Source organism: Apteryx rowi, unplaced genomic scaffold (assembly GCF_003343035.1).
Source record: "Apteryx rowi isolate R43461 unplaced genomic scaffold, aptRow1 scaffold_160, whole genome shotgun sequence".
NCBI lineage: Eukaryota > Metazoa > Chordata > Aves > Apterygiformes > Apterygidae > Apteryx > Apteryx rowi.
In genome coordinates this window covers 132659-152619 of record NW_020447864.1, presented here as the reverse complement: position 1 = coordinate 152619, position 19961 = coordinate 132659, and the positions used below count along the sequence as shown (strand labels likewise).

Sequence of the window (19961 nt, the reverse complement as noted above, 5' to 3'; positions counted from 1 at the left end):
TGGATAGTGGGAGGACAGTGCTTGGACAGTCTGAATTGGAACATGTGCTGGTCAGCAGCAGCATTTTAGAGTATTTCAAATCTTGGGCCCAAGTACATTCAGAAAGGCCACTGCGCAATTACCTATCCGTTTTTAATCTTTTCAAGCCATTCTTCTGGCATCCAAAGAACTTATCCGCAGCAAGCGTTTGAAGCAACTCCTGGAGGTGGTTCTGGCCTTTGGCAATTATATGAACAAGGGCCAAAGGGGAAGTGCATATGGCTTCAAAGTCTCCAGCCTGAACAAAATTGCAGACACCAAATCCAGCATAGACAGGTAGGTTGGAAGGCCCTAAATGAGTAAGTTACTGTGCTGCATCTCTTATCATGGTGATGAAAGTGAGGGTTTTTTTGTTGTTTTTTTTTTAATAACTCTGGAGAACATTTAAAATAATGTCTCACTTGGCATTTAAGTAGTGCTTTTCACTCTAAAAGATCCTGGAGCACTTAAGACCAGCTATTAACACAGCACACACATTCTGCCATTTCTTTGGATAATGCACATCTGTTGTTGGATTGTGTTTCTGCAACACTGTACAAAGATGACATAATGTAGTATTTCACAAATAAATGAATTGAAGTTGGAGGGGAAGAGGAGGCTTTCTATGGAATTTGCCCTTTATACCAATGTTTTATGGCCATGGTTTTGCAAAAAGCAGAGTACAGAAAACTCAAACCACAGTTATACATCTCCTGTAAAAAACATGGCATATATTTCTCAGACGGGAGGGTTGTAAACTAGCTCTACGTACACTGACATTGGACCACAAGGGCCAGGGCATAGCTCAGAGAAGCTGGGCTTGGTTGTTTCTAGGGCAGTTAAGGAAAATAGCTGTTGTTGGGTTGTGGTGCTTACTACTTATGGACATGGGCTGTAGGCATTCATAGTGTTACACTGCATGTTTTGCCCTGTATCCCCATGCTGGTTCTGAAAATTGATCTAGCTGTGACTAGGGAGAGAATGCCACCTTAGGGGTCCAGCAGCACTACAGATTTTTCCCTGGATATCTCCTATGCTGGTTCTTACTAACTCACACCTTCCTTGCCTTGTGAGACCTGCAGAGACCACAGTTGTGGTGAAATGACTTCAGACTGTAACAGAATAATGGCAGTAAAAAGCTATAGGAAATTCATCTCTACCTAATAGAGTTTGAACTAACAGAGCTCTGTTTTAACAAGTGATGTCCTTTCCATATTCTGAAGCTAATCCTTGTGTAGCTACTGTTGAACAGTTTTTTGCCTTAATGTTGTTTGGCTTGACTCTCCATATATTAAATGTCCTCTGCGAACTCTGTGCTCTCTCCAGGTCTCAACTCCCAGTGCCTGGTCTGTATGAAGCAGTGGCTATCTGCTGTCTTGCATGTCAGTTAGCCACGTAATACCTATCTGAAGTAGCCATTCTGGCTGGCTGTTCTCTCCACATGCGAAATTCACCATTTACCTTTAAAAATCTTCTCAAGCCTAATCCTGCATCTCTCCTGAATCTCATTTCTTTCCAGTCCTACATGAGCTGCCATTTCTTTTGTAGTAGTGGGCTTGAGTCTTTAAGTATGGCTGTGTCACTCTTAATATAGGAATCTTTCTTTGCAGTTTCTTCAGTCTTCAAAAACCTTTTCCTCTTTTTCATTAACTCTTCATTTTATTCCACATCATCTCTGACAGCACCTCACTTCTTCCTAATGACACTTTACTACTATTAATTGTTTATTCTCTAAAATGTTTGGGGACAAATTAGTATACTGTGATATGCAGTTTTCTTTTCTGTTACACCATCTATGCAAACGGAAGGAAGCATGCTGGTGCTTCCCGAATAAAGCAAGGCAGTGTGAAATATCCCTTGAGGTTTTAGGAAGGATGGCTCATAAAGGGCTAATTCATTTTAGTCTGTAATACTTTTCTTTCCGTGACAGAGCTACTAACTGCTGATCTATTGTTTGTTTTGTTCACTCAAGCACATTTCCTACCCAAATATTTTTCACTCCTCCCACCTTCCTTTTCCTTCTCACCACCATCTTCCTTCTCTCATTTCTTCCTTCTTTGTTTTAGGAACATTACACTGTTACACTACTTAATTATGATCTTTGAGAAGAATTACCCAGATATCTTAGATATTCAGTCTGAGTTGCAGCATCTTCCAGAAGCAGCAAAAGTCAAGTAAGTGCAGTGCTATTGCTTGTTCCCAATGATTTATGTTAACTTATTTGGTTGTTAGTTTTAAATTTCTGTGTCCCAAACTCATGGCCAGCCCTTCAGCTGGGGCACCTGGAATGCCTTTGCTGACATCCTTGACATTATTCTGATGTACATCAGCAGAAAATTTTAGTCCAAAATCATTTAGGTAACTAAATTGACTGCTTTACTTAGATATATCCGTATGTACTTTATTTCTGAATCAGATATTGTAACTAGGCTGGTCATTATTTGCAACTCACTCACCATACTCTGTGGTTGGTCATCTAAGTTGTGTGCTATTTTTTCTGGATAATTGAAAGTTTGTTTCTAAGCCAGAGTCAGTTAGGCACAGAGGCTATAGTAGGCCATTTTCAAGAAGATCATTCAAACTTTTGCACAAATGAGTTGTGCACAGAAATTTGGAAAGCATCATACTTTCTGCACAAATTTCAGTGATAATTTTTTCCATTTCCATAAATGTGTGTGGAAAACGAATACACAAGCTGTCCCCCCAAATACTAGCATTTTTCTTTACAAACCACTGCTCAAAAATATCTTTGCTTATTATTTGCCCAGACTTTGTTCTTTGTATGGGGCACTACTCCAGCTAATGAAAGACAAGTAAAAAATAAATACAGGTTCATACCTAAAGGCATTTATTAAGGCTCTTGTGGTGTTTTTTGAGACGTAAACTACTCCTAACCAAATACTTGGGGGAGATGCCTGCTGGCTTACAAGTAAGTACTAACTGGCTACCTAGAAGTGAAAAGTTTCATTTCATGCAAATCCTATAAAAAAGTCTTGTTTGTATATGACAAGGAGAAATCCAATACAACACTTGGGTCTAGGGAAGCATTCGTTAACATGCACAGTAGGGTTAAATGCTTAGTTATGATGTTAGCTTGCAAGGACTGCCATAAGATAGAAATGCAGTTGGAAAAAATCAGCAGTGTTTGGACTGTGAGGAAGACAAAATCACATGTAAATGTATTGCTAATGGGATTCAATAGTTAACTAATGGTTCAAGAATCACATGCAGGGCTAATCTGAGACTATCACAATGTGCGTGCTGAAGGTGTGGTCCCTGCTTATGAGTCAGTCAATTATTGTAAGCCAGCCATGTGGCATACACTCCTTGCTGGAGGGTTGGGCTCAGTTCACAGGCCTGGTATCTTAGTACTCTTGGATAGATGTTCTGAGGGTAACCCCCTGCTTCTTCCCAGGAAAATCCCAATCTTTTCTGTGACCACAGGCAGACAGGGTCTGCCTGATCTTCCATCTCATACAAAAAGCAGCACAGAGTATTAACAGACCTTCTTCCCCTCATTTCTCATCGTCTGGTGTGGCTGATGCCAGAGGCCGGAAACCAGACTTGATGGGCCAATGGTCTGTTCTGCTACAGAGTTCCTGTATTCCCCTGTAACACTGCCCCTTTTGTTTTAACTTCTACATATCTGTCTTTCATGCAGCCTGGTAGAGCTGGAGAAGGAAGTTAACAATATAAAGACCGGATTGAAAGCTGTTGAGGCTGTAAGTATCTGAAGGTTTCCAAAGCTCCATACTAAAATATCTCGCTCAGAATCAGGGGCACTATATATTCTATCTTAAGAGAAAGTGGGCTTTCCTTTCTCCTTTCCATTCTGTTCTACAATGTATTAGCCAAGAAAAAACAAATACAAGCTTCTCATGGGGCGCTCCTGCTGATGATCTTAGCAGACTTCAGCCTAACAAAAATCTTGTTTGATCTCAGCCTGGAGAGTTAAAGGACAAATGGCACGCACTGCAAAAAAAAATAAAATTCATTTTCTTTCTTACTGAGGGCTGGCTGGCTGCTGAGCAAGTGTTTCACATGGCTCTTAGAGTAGTTGTAAACAGATAATATACTATTACACACAACCCTAACCTATCCCAAGCATGCCTTGGGAAGATGAAGGAAAAGCTAGACTAGCTAAAAGTGAGGCAGCTGAGCTGTCAAACAAAGCTGCAATGGCCTTTGTTCCTGCTATTAATTAAAATGTTTTAAGCTGGGCTTGGGCTACCTTGCTCAATCTGTGTTTTGTTAGTGCAGAGCCTTCCATCTAAATAGAGAACGGTACAAATGGTTTATTGATGCAGTCTTGTGTATTGTGTATTTAACTCACAGGAGTTAAAACTGAAGTATTGGTCTAAGTGTTCCCCGGAGACATAACTTTCTATGTCAGCCATGATTCCCCTACCTGGAAGCTTCCTTTAGTCATTACCACCAACTGTACAATGGACAACTACAAAATGGGCAAAATTCAGTGGGCAGCTTGCTTCTCTAGATAACAAGAGCTAGAGCAAATGGTCTGTTTATTAGGGAAGGCCAGAGGAGAGAACAGAACTTTAGATTTAAAGCTTCCTTCAGGTGTATGGCAGAGACAATGAAATGATACATGAACTAACCTGAGTTACATACTTTTAGATAGTTCTCCCTTGCCTAGGGTCATTTTGTTTCTTTTTAAAAGAAAAAAAAAAGACATTGAACATGAGCTGCTTTGAATTCCTCAGTGAGAAGTCCCAGAGAAAATTGTCCCTTTTCATTTAAAGCCTGGGGTTTTTTTGAATTTTGCATGGACTTCTATCTCAGCAATGCTGTAGGTTGGTTAGAAAACTCATAGGAAGGATCCTGTTTTCTAAACTTCTTCTATTGGCTTTAGTGTAACTGCCATATAATTCAGTAGATATGCTGTTGGTTTAGTTTCTGGGAAAAGATTCTGGGCTTTCTGAGGCAGGACAGCACAGTGTGAGACAGTGTGTTCAGTGGCAGGAGCCAGGAATTTGGTTATGCCGTTGACTTACATGTGTGGCTTTGAAAAACTCAACCTGTTTACCTCCTCTCTGTGAAACGGTAACTATAAATACTTCCTCCCACACAAGGGCTAATGTGGGGAACAACAAAATAGTGTTTGCACAGCACTAAAGATAGTAAAGATTAAAGGCTAACGTTACTCTGTCATCTCTGTCTCTTTATGTCTCCCATCATCTGCACAGTTAAACATTTTCTGTGCTTAAGAGCTGCAAGTACAGGAACAAAATCATAAGTTCAGTTTGGTTGTGGCACATCTTGTCTATTGGATATACTGAGGTAAGGATGGTGCTGAAGAAAATCGAGAAAGGCCTTTGGAATTCAAGAGGATCATTGCTGTGTTTAGATGTTCCTTGCCTTTTCAACCAGGGTTTTATTTTTTTCAGTGTCCCTCTGTCTTCAGGGTGGAAGCTTTGTTTCGCTTGTTTTTTTTCCAATCGTATTACTTTAATGCTAGTGGAGAGATCCAGACTGGTGACACTGAATGTCTCAATGTGAGCAATACCAAGCAAAGACAACCAATAACAGCAGCTTTAATGCATACCTTCCTCCCCTATGACCCCTGCCTTAGTGCCTTGGTGCTAACCTAGAGAAGCATCTTGTATCCTAGCAGATGTTCTCTGCTGCCTTTGCTGTTCATTTTGTGGCCTCTGCACTAGGACTGCTGGCAAAGGGACTAGTTGGTAGGAATCATGGTGAGTGGTTTCTGTGAAATAATTGCCTGTCTTTCAAGGAACTAAAATAGGACCCTCCTGTCCTTCATATATAAAACAGAGAGTGATTACTTCATTTTCCTTTCACCTGGCCTGAGTTTGGTTTGGCTGTGAAGGTAGAGGAAAGGCTCTGTGTCCTATTTCTGGCCCCTGGGTCATCTGGCTGTCTCCAACAGTTCATCTATTTAGCCAGTCATCCTCCTGAGTGAAAAGAGATCTTCCAAGCCTTATTTCTGGATTGTTGGGGTAAAGGAGAAGGCAGCAATAGGAAGAGGTATTGCTGCATGGCAACACATGCATGGCAAGTGGTATTTGGGAATTAAAAGCACCTGTAAAGGGAAGGCTGACATGAAGCTCATGACTTGGAGAGGCCCAGTTTCAGTGGGGGCAGACAATTCCCCCTCTTGAAATGTGAGTACCTGCTTCTGTTTTGTTTTTTTGTGATTGGGTTGTTTGCCCTTTCGCCTTTGCAGCCAATTTTCCTTCTCTTTCCCATCCATGGCTTCCATGGGTAAGCTCTCCTGCCCATTCAATCACCATCTTCCCTCCCCACTCTTCTCCCTGCCATGGTATTTATCAGCTGGGGCTGCCAATGCCTCCCAGTCTGCTTGCTCAATTCGTGGTTTTCTGGCATGTAAAAAGTAGCACTATAGCAACAATAGAAGATCATTGTCAGGTGGAAGGGGGAGGAGGGGAAGGTGCGATTCCTGATTCCAGGCCAGTGTGTTCTCACCACAGCCTTGGCTCCACTGACTGAGAAGTTTCTTCAAGGCCCCTTAAGAATAGAAAGCTAAAAATAGTTTCACAGTCAGATGCTTTTAAAGGTACGGCTAACCCTTTGCTTTCCTGGACTCACAGCTCCTTTTTAAAAACAAGACATAGCCCTTTGTCATAACATGCATGCAGCTATTGTCTTTGTGTAGGATGCTCCCAGGACATCTAAGTAGTTCTTGGTCTTTTATGAATCAGAAAATAAACTCTGGCAGTGGAGCCCTCTCACAGAACAAGGAGACCATGACTGCCACTTGAGAAACCACTGCCACAGTCGAATCCTTTCATCTCGCTAGTGAACCAGTAGACCAGCCCACCAAGGACAGTGTTAGCTTCTGCTGTTATGCTTTTATGACTAGTATAGACCATTTCAAGAAGATGTAGAGGACTTATTCTCTGGCTTCTTTCTTGGACTGGCTAACAGTCATAGCAGTTACTTGTGTGGGATTTTTTTTAATTTGGAAGAACTATTCTTCAGGGAAGGACTGAATTTGAAATTGAAAAGCAGATAACCAAATCCTAATTTTGCTTTGAAGAACATTGCTCTCCAGTAACAATCCCAAATGCCATAGCTTTCAACAGTGCAAGTAGGATGACAGAACTATTATACTCATCTGCTTTGGGGGTGAGGATAGAGGAGCAGAGCAACTTTCAGCTAAAATTAGCTTATAAACAAGAATGGGAAGAGAGTGGCTAAAAAAATACCCATTATTCTCAGCAGCATGTGAAGTGACTTTTCCTGTACTTGCAAGGTCCAATTCAGGATTGTAACATGGAGACAATTCACTGCAAAGCAGTGTAACTGAGTAGTGCTCCCAAGATAGTAGATGATGATGTATTAGGAAAACCAGGGAAGAGGAGGATGTAACATAAAGCAGGGGGAAGCAACACTTCTTTAATTTCTACATTTCTCCAGCCACTTGCTCATTTCTTTTCCTGACACTTTTCTGCCTTGTGCTCTTTCCTTGTAATGACTACATCCTCTTTCCAATGCATGTCAGACCAGAAGATACATCAAGTCTGATTTTTGGATTGCTGATAGCCAAAGTCATTCTTTGCCTATCAGCAGTGTGGAGCACAGCCCAAGTAGTTTCTCAGCGCAGATGATTGTAAACCTACCCATTTGACTCTGTGACCTGGTATTTTGATGACCAGTAACAAAGAGCACCAAACATGCTTGTAACTGGAATTGCAGCCAGCAGAGATGCAGAAGAACAAAAACACGCACAAATATTTTTTTCCAAAGGGAACACAGGGTCAGATTGTAACTTGACCTGCTGCTGCTGTTTCATGCTGGTTTTCCTACAGAGAAAGCATGGCTTTATCGTTCCCACTGATTATGCAGCTGAGGATAAAGATGAGTCCCAGATTACCATTTCATTGTCCCCGTGAGACTGTCAACAGCACACAAGCCAAGCACAGACATGGGAGACAGCCTGTCTTACTACAACTTAATCATTTTGAGAAGCTCAGTAGTTTTTTCAGTGCCACAAGCATAGTGAAGAAAGAGAAGGGATAGCATAGGTAATTCTGGCTTTGAAGTAAAAGACTTGAGCCAGAAAGAAAGAATTTTACAGTCAGTTTTTCTTTAAGTAGCGAGCTTGATTTCTTATGGTTTTATGGATCCCATAAATTCTCTTATCACAATAGCCCCAGTTTCTAATTCTGTGACTTTTATGACACCAAAGCAAATGCTTATTGACTAGCAGGGTGATAGCAAATGCTGTATAATACCTGACTTCTTTCTGCCAGTTCTTCAGCAGGGGAAAAATTTTGACATCTCTTTGTTGCTCAGCTAGTGCTTTTCAGAGAACCTGTGGGAATTTAATTATCTCTGACATTTCAGCTTCTGTCAGACTGGAATTGGTAAGAGACATAAAAAGTCACTAGGTGAAGGGAAGGTGGAAAGACAGACAGAGAGTGAGATCACACAAGCCTTGCTTCTTAAAAATAGGACCAAAATGAATCTTGTCTAGTCATATACTCCATCATCTTCTCCCAGAGGGGACCATGCAAAATTTTTTCTCAGCTTTCCTGAACCTTGTTGCAAAGAATCTAAATACATTGGGGAGATTCAGAGCTAGGACCTAAAAAGATTATGCACATATGTACACATTTCCCCAAGAATGCAGCCCTTTGAGCCACAAAGGGAAGAGAAGATGGAGGGAAACTCACTATTAAAAATTCCAAATTCAATTGCTGCACAGTCTGAGTTGTCTATTCTTTGCCATTCTGTATAGAAAGAGAACTGCTGCATTTCACATACCTGATGCTTGGATTCTAAAGTTGCTTTAGAAATTAAATGTATTGATGGCTTTCTTGGAAGTGGTTGTTGTTCTGGGATCTAAGAAACTGTAACTAAGACCTTCCTCCGTCCCATCTTAGGCCTCCATCTCATGCGGCAAAGGCAGAACTTTTGGCTTAGTGAGAAACAGTTGTTTTCTGAATTATAATTCTGGACGAGTGCATGAGGAGTGGGAGCAGAGCACACTCTGTACTGAATTAAATAGATGGGCTTCCCCATTCCCTTTTTTTCTCAGTGAGGAATCCTTGGTACTTGCCAGTCTATATTTCTTATTTCTCTTTCAGGAACTGGATTATCAGAAGAGACGYATGCGGGAATCAGGAGACAGGTTTGTTCCTGTCATGAGCGATTTCATCACTGTGGCAAGTTTCAGCTTCTCGGAGTTAGAAGACCTTCTGAATGAGGCTAGAGACAAGGTATGGATACCTTTTGAAGTGTCTGGGGTTTCACTGACCAAATCAAAAGCGTGAATCAAAATGGAAACAGCAATTTCAGATGCTGGGACCATAGTGAAAACTACAGTAGACACTGAAAATATTTTAAGCTGAAGTTTCTGACTTTTCCTTATCTGGCTTGTCTATGAACTTAGCAGTTTAGACTATGTCTTAAGGTTAAAAGAAGATTCAGTGCTCTTGCCCACTTCTGGCTAATCTTCCTTAACAATATCAGTGTGTGGGATAGAACTGTGATGGTGATTTCTGGGCAAGGGTATCACACTGTGCTGTGGTATTGCAGGAACTGCCTTTTAAACAAGTTCTCAAAAAGAATTCCCGTGGTTATTAGCGATAGTGACCTGGTACCTTTTACCTTCCTCTGCTGACTTAATCCCACCTGTATATTCAACTGGGGACATTTGTGCTTCATTGTTCCCTTTAAAAATGAGCCTTTGGATAGTTTGGTGACCCTGAATACCTGATCTTTTCCTGTTACTCTTGTCTGTTACTCTTGTCTGTTACTGCTAGTATTTCATTGCATGGGYGGATCCCAAACATGCATGGTTTGTCAGATGTTTTAGGATCCTTCTCACACAGCAAGCACCATGTGTGTGTTACTCTTCAAGTGCTGTTGTGATTATTTTGCTTTTTTTGTACAAGTCTGGTAAGGGAGGTGCAGACAGCTAAGGAGGTGCTTTTTCTTTGCTGATGATTTGGAAGCTGGCATTAATCCCTCTGTCTCTCAACTGGATGAGGAAGAGTTTATATGAAAAGATCATAAGCATATGAAAATGTTTACAGGAGAACAAGTTCTAAAATAAACGAAATGTAATGGCAAATCTACCCTTGTTGGCTGGCATGTTGAAAGTAGTTGGCTTTATGTAGCAAATGGGTTATTTCTTTTGGATTGTATTGTTTCCACTGCTGGTGTCAGTCCCTGCAGGGAAACATAAGCAGTGTTAAGGGACCTGTTGCTTTATTAATGAAACCTCTGCCCTTGGGTTGGTAGGCCATAGATTTTGAAGGATAGGCAAAATACTGCCCGAGGATCTGGATAGTAAGACTCCTCACTCATTCAGTGACTCTGGTGTAACGTCATTCTGTGACTTGATAGCATCTTCTTGCTGTGGAGATAATGTTGGTAACATTGACTTGCTACCCCAAACACCAGAAGCCACTGGGTCTCAGTTAAAGCTAGCTAGCTTGGCAAATGCCAGCAGGGGAGTAATTTTTACTGCACTTGGAAGATAAAGCAGGGCAGTCCAACACTCATAAATGTTCCAAGGGAACGTTGTGGAGAATAATGTGCCTGTTTTTTTTCATTGTTGACATGTTGCTTGAGAATATTCAAACCACTTCCAAGATAATAATGTGTGCACCATATTGGCTTTATAATCATAAGAACAGTATTTTACATTCCGTGCCTCCGCTTCTAAGGCTATCTGAATTTACTGAGAAAAACTCTGTTTTCTATGATTTGGGGGCCTCTGTTTTATGACTGGGTAAATTTTTCAACTTAATCATAGTTAGATTTGTGTTTCTGGAAGAGGATTCACTGTGTCCTTGGCTTAGACTCCCCTGTTTTGTTTTGATATTACAGATAATGGTGGACCTTTCTTTTGGCACACTAGGACTAAATCTCAATGTGGTTTATTTACAAGGTCAGTCATGGGTTAAAATGATAAAATGATACATGTCCAGCACAGAATTGCAACTTTCCTTGACCAGGCAAAGGCAAGAAAAATGTAGATCTTTTGCTTTAAGAATAACCAGAGAATCTCCCTACAGACAGACCAATATGTCTGGAAGTTGTTGCACACTTTTTTAGACATTAGCCAACATAAAGCACTTGACAAAAAGAGATGTTTTATTTTAATGACTATAACATGCTTGGGAAACGTTTCTCTACCTTCTCCTCACACACCCCTTCTATGTTTGAACACATGCCTTTCCAGCTTCTGCTCAACCTATGGCTTTGGTTCTTCCACTGGCAATGAGCTGCTTTTGGACTCCTAAAAGGGAACTGTCTGTCCTTACCAATGCTGAGCTATTTCTCATGTTTGCCTTATATTATTTTTCCCCTTCTCTTCTTCCTCTTTTTCTTAAAAAAAAAAAAAAAAAAAAAGGAAATTTTTAACAAACCAGATGTGCTTCTCAAAACCCATAACATCTTCCATTCTCAGTGAGCTCTCTGTGTTTGTTGAATCACAAGCTTTTTTTCTTACCATGGAAACCTACTATAACTGGCCAGTTAAAGGAAGAGAGGGACACAGACATCTGATTATCGTGTTCTTTTTTGATTTCTCAAAGCAAACCAAACCAAAAAAAAAAGGTAGTGGGAGAGGGAGGGCTTTTAAAAATATCCTATTGAGCCCAGGAAGAATTGGTCTGGTTCACAGATTTATTAATAATAATGAAGCTCTAGTTTTAACAGCTGGAGCTGAATATCTTTCTAAATATAGATGTGGCTAATTGATTGCTATGAGTTAGTCAGAGCCATGTTTCCACAGCTGGGATTTAAAACAATACAAATTATCTTTTCAAACCTGGGAAGTTTTTTCTTTCTTTCTTTCTTTTTTTTTTAAGTATCTTTAGTGCTGGAAAAAAGTCATTTCAGTATTTAAGTTTTGAAAACAATCCATTACCAAACTGAAGTACTGACCCTCTCTGTAGCGGGTATATTTTACAGTTCTGTTCAGCATTTACTGTCAGGTAGACCACTCAGTCCCTGTTAATCAGCACAGTAGTGACCACTGCCAACCCACCAGTAAAAGCTTTTCTCCTGTCATTTATGCATATGGAATACAAATATCCTCTTCAGTCTTGGAAGGCAACAAACTCCTCCTTCTTGGAGATATGGCCATGGAGGAATCTCAAACTTCCTGTGCATGGTACTAATCAAAGTCCTGAGACCCACTGGGCCAAACTGGGGACAGAGGCAATTTCTGCAAGTCTGTTGGTGATGTTGTTATTTAAAGCTGGGACCTTTAATTTTACACAAAACCTAATGGGGAGCCACTCTAGGCTGATGGAGCAGGTATAAAGTACAGATTTCCCAATCAATAAACCTTAACCCAGGCTTCAACTTATCATATCTAGTAGGAAAGTAAGGGATTTGATTTTTTTGGCTTTTCTGCTTAAACAGAACCGTTTACTGTTGGTGGCCATGGGGAGGAAATGATATTTTAAATTTAAAAGGCCAGATTGCTGGATGCAAGCATCCATGTTTGCAGAGAAAACCTTGTAACTATAGTTATCTTCATGCAATAAACAGATGCTTGATTAAGAACTGATTGAAAACTTAGACTGACTCTTTAAATAGGAACCCTAGCACAGCTGGTTCCTGTTCTTTTTCTGGATTTCTCACTTTCAACACAATTTTTTAAAGGAATACATAGATTAGGTCAAGGGCAATGTTTTCTGCCATTTCCCATCAACTGGAAGAAGTGGGGGGTGGGGAAGATTGTGAAATTCTGCCCTGGAATCCTTCACCAGTTTTTACGTGACAGACGAAAAATAGACTTTTTCACAACAAAAACAGAATGAGGTTGAATTTTGTTTGTGAAAAGTCTTCCCCTGGATTTCTGTGGAGAAACAATGAAAACACTCAGGCCAAGGCAAAGTGTCCTCCCTTGGTGTGAATTTTATTTTCTCACTTGAATAAGGTGATGGTTACCTCATAGGAAGCTTTACAATATACTTAAGTGTTGACGAGTATGAACTTACATCACTATACTGCTGTATAACTGCTCTGCTTTATGTGTGTGTGGTTTATAACAAACCCGTTTGTAAAACATTTTGGATCCTCCTGAAAGAACAGCATCTACTTAGTCAGGTATTATTGACATTGCCATAATTATTGGTGTTCACACCGTTGCTCCATGAAACCAAAGATGGATTAGATTTGAAAATCGAACTTAAGCCTCCGTATAGAGAGACATGTGGTAGCACAACAGAGGTGGACAGTTTGAACAAGACTAATGAGGAGGGTAGGAAAGGTATTATTCATTCCCAGTCTTTCCCCTGACAGCTCCTCTCAAGCAGAGAATTTATATTTATCATGGGGACTGGAGATTAAAATCTGTGCATGCACTCAGTAAGCTTAGCACATACAATAACCATGTTTTGAGGAACAGCAAGGCAGTGAAGGCCAAAATCTGCTTTAAGAAAATAGTCATTGATGGTAGAATGCTATGAAGCATGCAGAAATACTGTAGTCCAAGTGCCAGTTAGAGGCTGTGCATTTCAAGCATTCATTTTTGGAGACTGGCATGTTCTGCCAGCCTCTGGGGCTAATGTAGAAGGAAAAGATCAGGAAGTCAAGATGGGGTGCATTCCAGTGGCATGACCAGACACTGCAGCCTGCCACCACAAGCAGCCACTCAGTTTATAAATTACATACCTATTGTACACTGATTTAGAAGTGCAGGTTGGTATCTAGCATATCAGAAATATTTATAGTACCTGTAACCTGGTTTTGGCTGCCAGAGTTACTGTGGAATTCATGGGAGAATCCTTTAAGAGCAATTGGTTGCAAGGAGAACTGGACCCAGCCCTGCCTGAAATCAGTAGGGCTCTTTCCATTATCTGATTTGAATCTGTCCTATGAAGAGGACAGACATTTATTTGAGCTGCCTTAGTACAGGATTGGAGTCTTTGTAACAGCAATCTCAGGATTACTTATCTGGGGAAGACTGTGCATGGCCGCATGTTGTAATTCATTTTTTCATTGGCTCCTCCCTCAATAGCAGGCAGCACAGACGGCCGGGAATTTTTATCAGGGCTATTTTTCCTCCTGCTCATACAAGCCCTCTCCCTGCTGTCTCCAGAGCCCTTCTGCCACTGTTTAACATTTCATTGGCAAGCGCAGCAGAGAGTGTGTGCGCTGCTATCCCGCTTTCCCTCTCCTTGCTGAAATGCCTTTTCAAAATAAACAACTGTCTAAACGATTTGCTTTGGCAAGAGGATGAATTCAGTGGAAAGTTTGGCAGAGGAAGGAGAGCTGGCACTGAGCTCATGGACCTGTTATATCTTGGAGCTTGGGGGCCCTTATGGTGTGGAAATGAATTTTTTAATGAAAAAAAGAGATACCATCCTGTATTACAGTGGAAAACCAGCTGAAATGCAATTTTCCATTTTGCTTTGCCTGTGTCATTTGTCCCCAAATGACTTAAGGAATAGGCAAGCTTCAGCCCTTGTTCCATGGTATTACAGCATGTCACACAATTCCTGAAAACTTTGTGCTTGTATAAAGGTTTAGCTATAGATCTCACAACAGTGCACAAAAGCAGGTATTGTTGGACAGGGAATCCGCACTGGGAGCAGTTAAGTGATTTGTACAGGGTCACACAAAACCCGTGGCAGAGACCAGAAGAGAGTGTTGGGGTTCAGATCTGCTGGGTCTGTGCCATGCTGCTCTGCCTCTTGTGTGCCGACTGAGGTAGGCAGCATGGTTAGCTCCAGGGAAACTGCCTCCAGCAGCACRGCATCCTTCATCCTAGCACCAGTACTTTGAAAAAGCACATATAAAAAAGAGAAGAAGTAATAGAAAGAGAAGTAGTAATAAAAACAGAAGAGAAAGAGAAGAAGTAATAAAAACAAAGGGGTCTGTTGGAGTTTAGATTGTGAAAGGACAACATGGCTGTCTTTACAATAGTGCATTGAATTGATGTAGTGCCTTACAGATGTGAATGACTGAATTCTTGCCATTTTCTTTATCAGATAAGTGGAGTAACATTTTCTGTTTTTTAACAAATGGAGAAAGTGAGGCTCAGGGAACATGAGTTCCCAAGCCACATCATGGGCAGAGCTGGCAGCTAAAGTTGGATCTCCTGACTTGCCTTCCTCTGCTCGGTCAGCTTTTTCTGGAGGGATTAGACAAAGAATTAAAATGCTTTCTTCAGTGAACTGAAGATTTTTCTTTTGTACTTATTTTGGTACTTTTAGCTCACTTTTAGCTTTTAGATTTTTGCTTTGCATCTTCCAGTGCTTTACAGTGAGTGATTGTGATCTGCTAAGCCAGGTACAGGGCACCAAAGTCCACTGTTCTCAGCATGGATCCTCCTTGCTGCTGCACAGAGTCCACAACACATTATATTCACGAATGCCTCTGGAAGGTTCTCGGGGTGCTGGGCCTTTCCAGCACAGCAATGCTGTTACTGCTCTTAGTGGAAGTGGGGACGCAATGGCAAAAGCACTTCTGCCTGTGTGAAAAGAGTAGCTGTTTTCAGAGGTTTCAGAGAAAAGGAGTTAACACAGAGAAGTCATCTATTGCTGTTTTCATACTCTGAACTCCCTCCATGACTTATCACTGCTGTATTGCTTCCTTCAACTCCTGCCATGTTTGGTAGCTCAAAGCAACTTGCACTTCTTCCAACACTTTTTTTTTTTTTCCAGATACTTTGGGTTTCTTTGTTTGTTTCTGGCTGAGAACACGGCCTTTTTAGAGAAAAAAGAAGCTATTGCTTCAAACTGCTTTGTGGGCCTGGCAAGGAAAGCAAAGGAGGGGAGATGCTGAATCTCTCAGGCTGTGCCAGAAGGAAGCTGCTTTCCTTGGAGGTTTCTTCCCCCTGCAGTTTACTGGGAGACATTGTTTATGCTTTACCTGGTACAGGGCCAAAGGGGTTTATAAGACCTGCTTCCAAACTCATTTTCTCCTTGGGAGCTGAGCCTGAATTGTTCTCAGTATCATTTCCATTCTGCAAGAGCACCCACCCAAGGAAAGGGAAGCTGGGTTGTGTTAGTATGAGTTGAGTCCACACAATTTGAAGACAATCCATACCTTGGATTTGTTTTAGTGAATGCGGATGTTTTTAGGGATGTTCTGCTTGTCAGTGGTGGTGCATTAAAGTGCTGGCAGAGTGTGCTAGGGCAGTTGTGCATCAGGGCACCAATGCCATCAGGAGTGTATTGCCAGTGCTGCCTGTTGTGATAGAGGTGTGTGAGTGAAGGTGTTTGGACAGTTTGTTGGATGCATACAGTTATATAGGAGTTATGGACATGTGCATATATGGTGCTGAAAGACTATATACACATGCATTTGAGTGCATTTCAGTGAGTACAGAGGGATGTTTGTGAGTGTGTGAGAGCAAAGGAGAGAGTACAAGTTCTGCAGGACTGATGTCCAAGAGCCAGGTTTTGCTGTGATTTCACCATATTCAGATCAGGACTGCCCTGTGACTGAAGTCCCGCCAGTTGGCAGTCTCCACATGCATCCTGCAGCCTCAACATTTGCCTTTTAAAATAAGAGCTATTTGTGATGTATTCACTCTCTTTTAAGTCTGCCCGGGAGCCCTGGCTGCTTTCCTTGCCCCTCTCTCATGTCATGTCTGTCCATAGTTTCCTCTCTCCCAGGCAACACCCTGACTCAGAGGACTCCAGAGAGATGGATGACATAGCAAAAGGCTCCTGAGAGGACAGACTGTAGCATTATTTCAAAAGCTCTCTACCTCCAATCCTTCTAGCAGTGGATTTGAGGAGAAAAGGAAAGAGGAAGGTGGAAGGGGAAATGATGAGCTAAAATTACCTGTTTAGTAGTTTTTTCCCCAGCTAGCTCACTGGATATACTGTCTTTCCTGCCCCTGCTGTCCCACAGTTGCAGCTGAGGTGTGATCAGACAGTTGTCCTCTGAAATCACTCCATCATCCTCAGGCACTGGACAAGTTTTTTTTGGCATCAGTAGATACTAGTGTTTTCCAGCACTGTGTTGCCCAAAGGATACCCAGGAGAGCAGATTATTTAGGGAGAGAGGCACCTGCCTTAAGGGAAAGGTGCTTGGGTTGCCAGGGAGAAGTTTTTACTCGCCACATGAATGCTCACAGAGGTTTAAATTACATGTGTGGCTACTCGTAGGCTTTCCTTGCTGCCTTACTAGACTGCCTGCCTAATTCTTGTTATGTTTTCTGCCCCCTTGACAGTATGCGAAGGCATTGAAGCACTTTGGAGAGAACGAGGGCAAGATGCAGCCAGATGAATTTTTTGGTATCTTCGACACTTTCTTACAGTCATTTGCAGAGGCCAAGCAAGATCTGGAGAATATGAGGAAGAAAAAGGAAGAGGAGGAGCGCAGGGCACGCATGGAGGCCATGGTGAGAACCCACGCACAGGAAGGGATTTCATTTCATCACCTTTGTGTGTCTCAAGAGAGAAAGATTGACAGAGCCAGTTCCAGTGCTCATGTCCTATCCTGTCTGTCTCATACCCTTCTCCCTGCCACCTCCCTTGGTCCTACTACTCACAAAAAATGATGTTTTCCTGTCAGCTGTCTTGTCAGACCTCAAGGGCATGCTGTTTGGCTCCCAAATTACCTCCTTTGGGTCTAGGTACCCAACTCTGGCCTTGCCTTTTCTGCCCTGGCACTTTGCAACATGGTGTTACCCCTGCCCAGGGTCAGACTGTCCTCCTTTCAGGCTGCAGGCTCTGCACAAAGCTCTTGGAGCCAGATTTCCCTCGGTCCTGCCAGCTGGTCAGCTTCCACTCAGCCTCTATCATCATCTGCTCTGTGCCTGTCATCTGACAGCATATAGTAACACACTGAATGCCCTGGTGCCTACTTCAACCTACACTAGCAATATTTCTCTCTGACTGGCCTTAATGCCTTGATTACTGAGGCTGCTTTTGTCCTTGACGTGGCAAGAGAGCTTGTGCGCATCATTGATTTTGCTGCTGGGAGACTGATGTGTGTATCCCCAGGGATTCATGTGAACCAGCCTCCCCCTCTAACCTCAGACTTTCCTGAAGCCTGAGAACAGCTCGGCATTCCTCTGCATCCTTCCACTCTGCCAGCACTTTAATTCCAGCAGCCACCACAGCCCCAGGCTACGCTTAAGAGAACTGCTGCTTTTAATGTTTGTTATTCCAAATGCACCCTGTTCTGCTCTAGTCAGAAGAGGAGACAGGTAAAACTCTTGGATGTCAGCAGGGTTCTTGGAACTGTTGGACAAAGAGATAAAATGCCAGGACTTAGACTCAAGTTTCATATCAGCTAGCCTAGAAAGTACAGGAGCCCACTGTTAAAGCACTGAGATGATTTGACAAACCTGATGCATCAGGGCAGGGGTTGTAGTTTGCTTATGGAAAAAGTCTTCCTGCAGCTTGGGACTAAGGCACAGAATGAGCAACCTGCCTTTCAAAAGTCTTATCTGTGCCTTGGTGTCTCCACTAATCATGTAGCTGACCAGTGTGGAAGATAACCGAATTCCCTGGTGCCACTTTAGTGAGACCAAGGGCCTCACATTGACAGATGGACCTATTTGATGATTTGTAAAATCAGTGGTTCTATTCCCTGCCCAGGCTGAGTACTTGCTGTCCACGTGACACTAACAGTGCATTTGGACTGTTTCATTACTCTTTCTGTTTATAACCAGTTTCTTTTTCCGGATTCAAGGCAATGTTCCTTCCTGTTCCCATCACTGCAAGATGCTGCCTTCATACAAACTGCAAGATGCTGCCTTCATCCAAACATGAGCTGTTTGGTGGACAGAGTTTCTGTTGATATTTTGATTTCTCATGCACTTTTCATTCTCCAATGTGTTCAGCTTGCAGCCTATGTTACGGCTGTCAGAATTTTTTTCCTTCTTCTTTTCCTCCTTTTGCCGCATTGTGACCTTTCTGCCTGTCTGAATGTAGCTACTCCTGGCCTAAGTGCAAAACTGTTTGTGTCTATAGTAGTGACTGTGGTTTGTGTAGATGCATTCAAGCTGACTTTAAACTCACTAGGTTAGGTACTGTTAGCACAGTAGCTGCTGCTGCACAGAGGTCGCTGCAAGCCTGGCCCTAGAAGCTGGATAATCACTTATGCCAGCATCATTTGCAGAGTATCACTTTGGCACAGTTACTTTGCTGACGCTAGCCTACTGCAAAATTTGTGCAAAATAGCTGCAGCATAGACATATCCCATGCTTCCTCCCTGCTCCAGGGTGGTAGTGCTTTGTGACGCAAACACAAGATACTACTCATTTCTCATTTCTCCTGCTCTCTGCTTGCCTGTGCAGAAGAGGGGAAAGCCAGCATGGCTGTCAAGTGCCATTGGCACTGGTGATGGCCTTGTATGTAAGCTCCTGATTTCTTTTTTCCTAAACCATACTGACACACCTATCTGCTCCTTGACAGTATTTCTAGTAATCTAGTGTCTCAGTTAGCTAATACTAAAGCTCTGTGTCTTTCTCCACAGCTAAAAGAGCAGAGGGAAAAAGAGAGGCGACAAAAGAAAGCAAAAGCAGGAAGTATCTCCGAGGAGAGTGGGGAGTTTGATGACCTGGTATCAGCATTAAGGTCAGGTGAAGTCTTTGACAAAGACTTATCCAAGCTCAAGCGTAACCGCAAGCGTTCGGGGAACCAGGGCTTAGAGACAAGCCGGGAGCGGGTGGTGACAAAGCTAAATTATTAATTAGAAGAGGAAGAAAAATAATCAACCAAAAGAAGATGATGAAAAAGTGCAAAACAAGGAAGATGAATGTGTGCAATGGTGCCTGGCTGACAGCTGCTCCAAAGGATTTCTTTGGCCTGTGGCTAGAGACATTACCTTTCTATGATCAGCTTTCTTCTCATCCCTTCTCTGTGCTCCTAATTTGAACCATTGTAGAAGTGCCTCTATGGAGCCAGCAGGGTTTGTGACTTGGCCATTCAGAGCTAACAGACTTGCTTCTGGGAGTTTMTTGTGTCATCAAAGGCCTTGTGGTGATGACAGAAAGTACTTGGGCC

General features: G+C 42.2%; 1 protein-coding gene across 3 annotated transcripts in view; it reads left to right on the top strand.

The window, feature by feature from the left end:
• DAAM2 (dishevelled associated activator of morphogenesis 2) overlaps positions 1–19647 on the top strand; it is a 122018-nt gene extending 102371 nt beyond the window's left edge. For 2 of the 3 annotated variants that reach the window (XM_026059846.1, XM_026059845.1), the window contains 6 exons: positions 147–315; positions 2085–2192; positions 3680–3740; positions 9111–9242; positions 17177–17347; positions 19432–19647. In XM_026059846.1, coding sequence (XP_025915631.1) covers positions 147–315; positions 2085–2192; positions 3680–3740; positions 9111–9242; positions 17177–17347; positions 19432–19647 — 857 coding nt within the window. The remainder of the gene's footprint in view (positions 1–146; positions 316–2084; positions 2193–3679; positions 3741–9110; positions 9243–17176; positions 17348–19431) is intronic. The other variant, XM_026059847.1, reaches the window with a different exon arrangement.
• Positions 19648–19961: the final 314 nt, after the last annotated feature.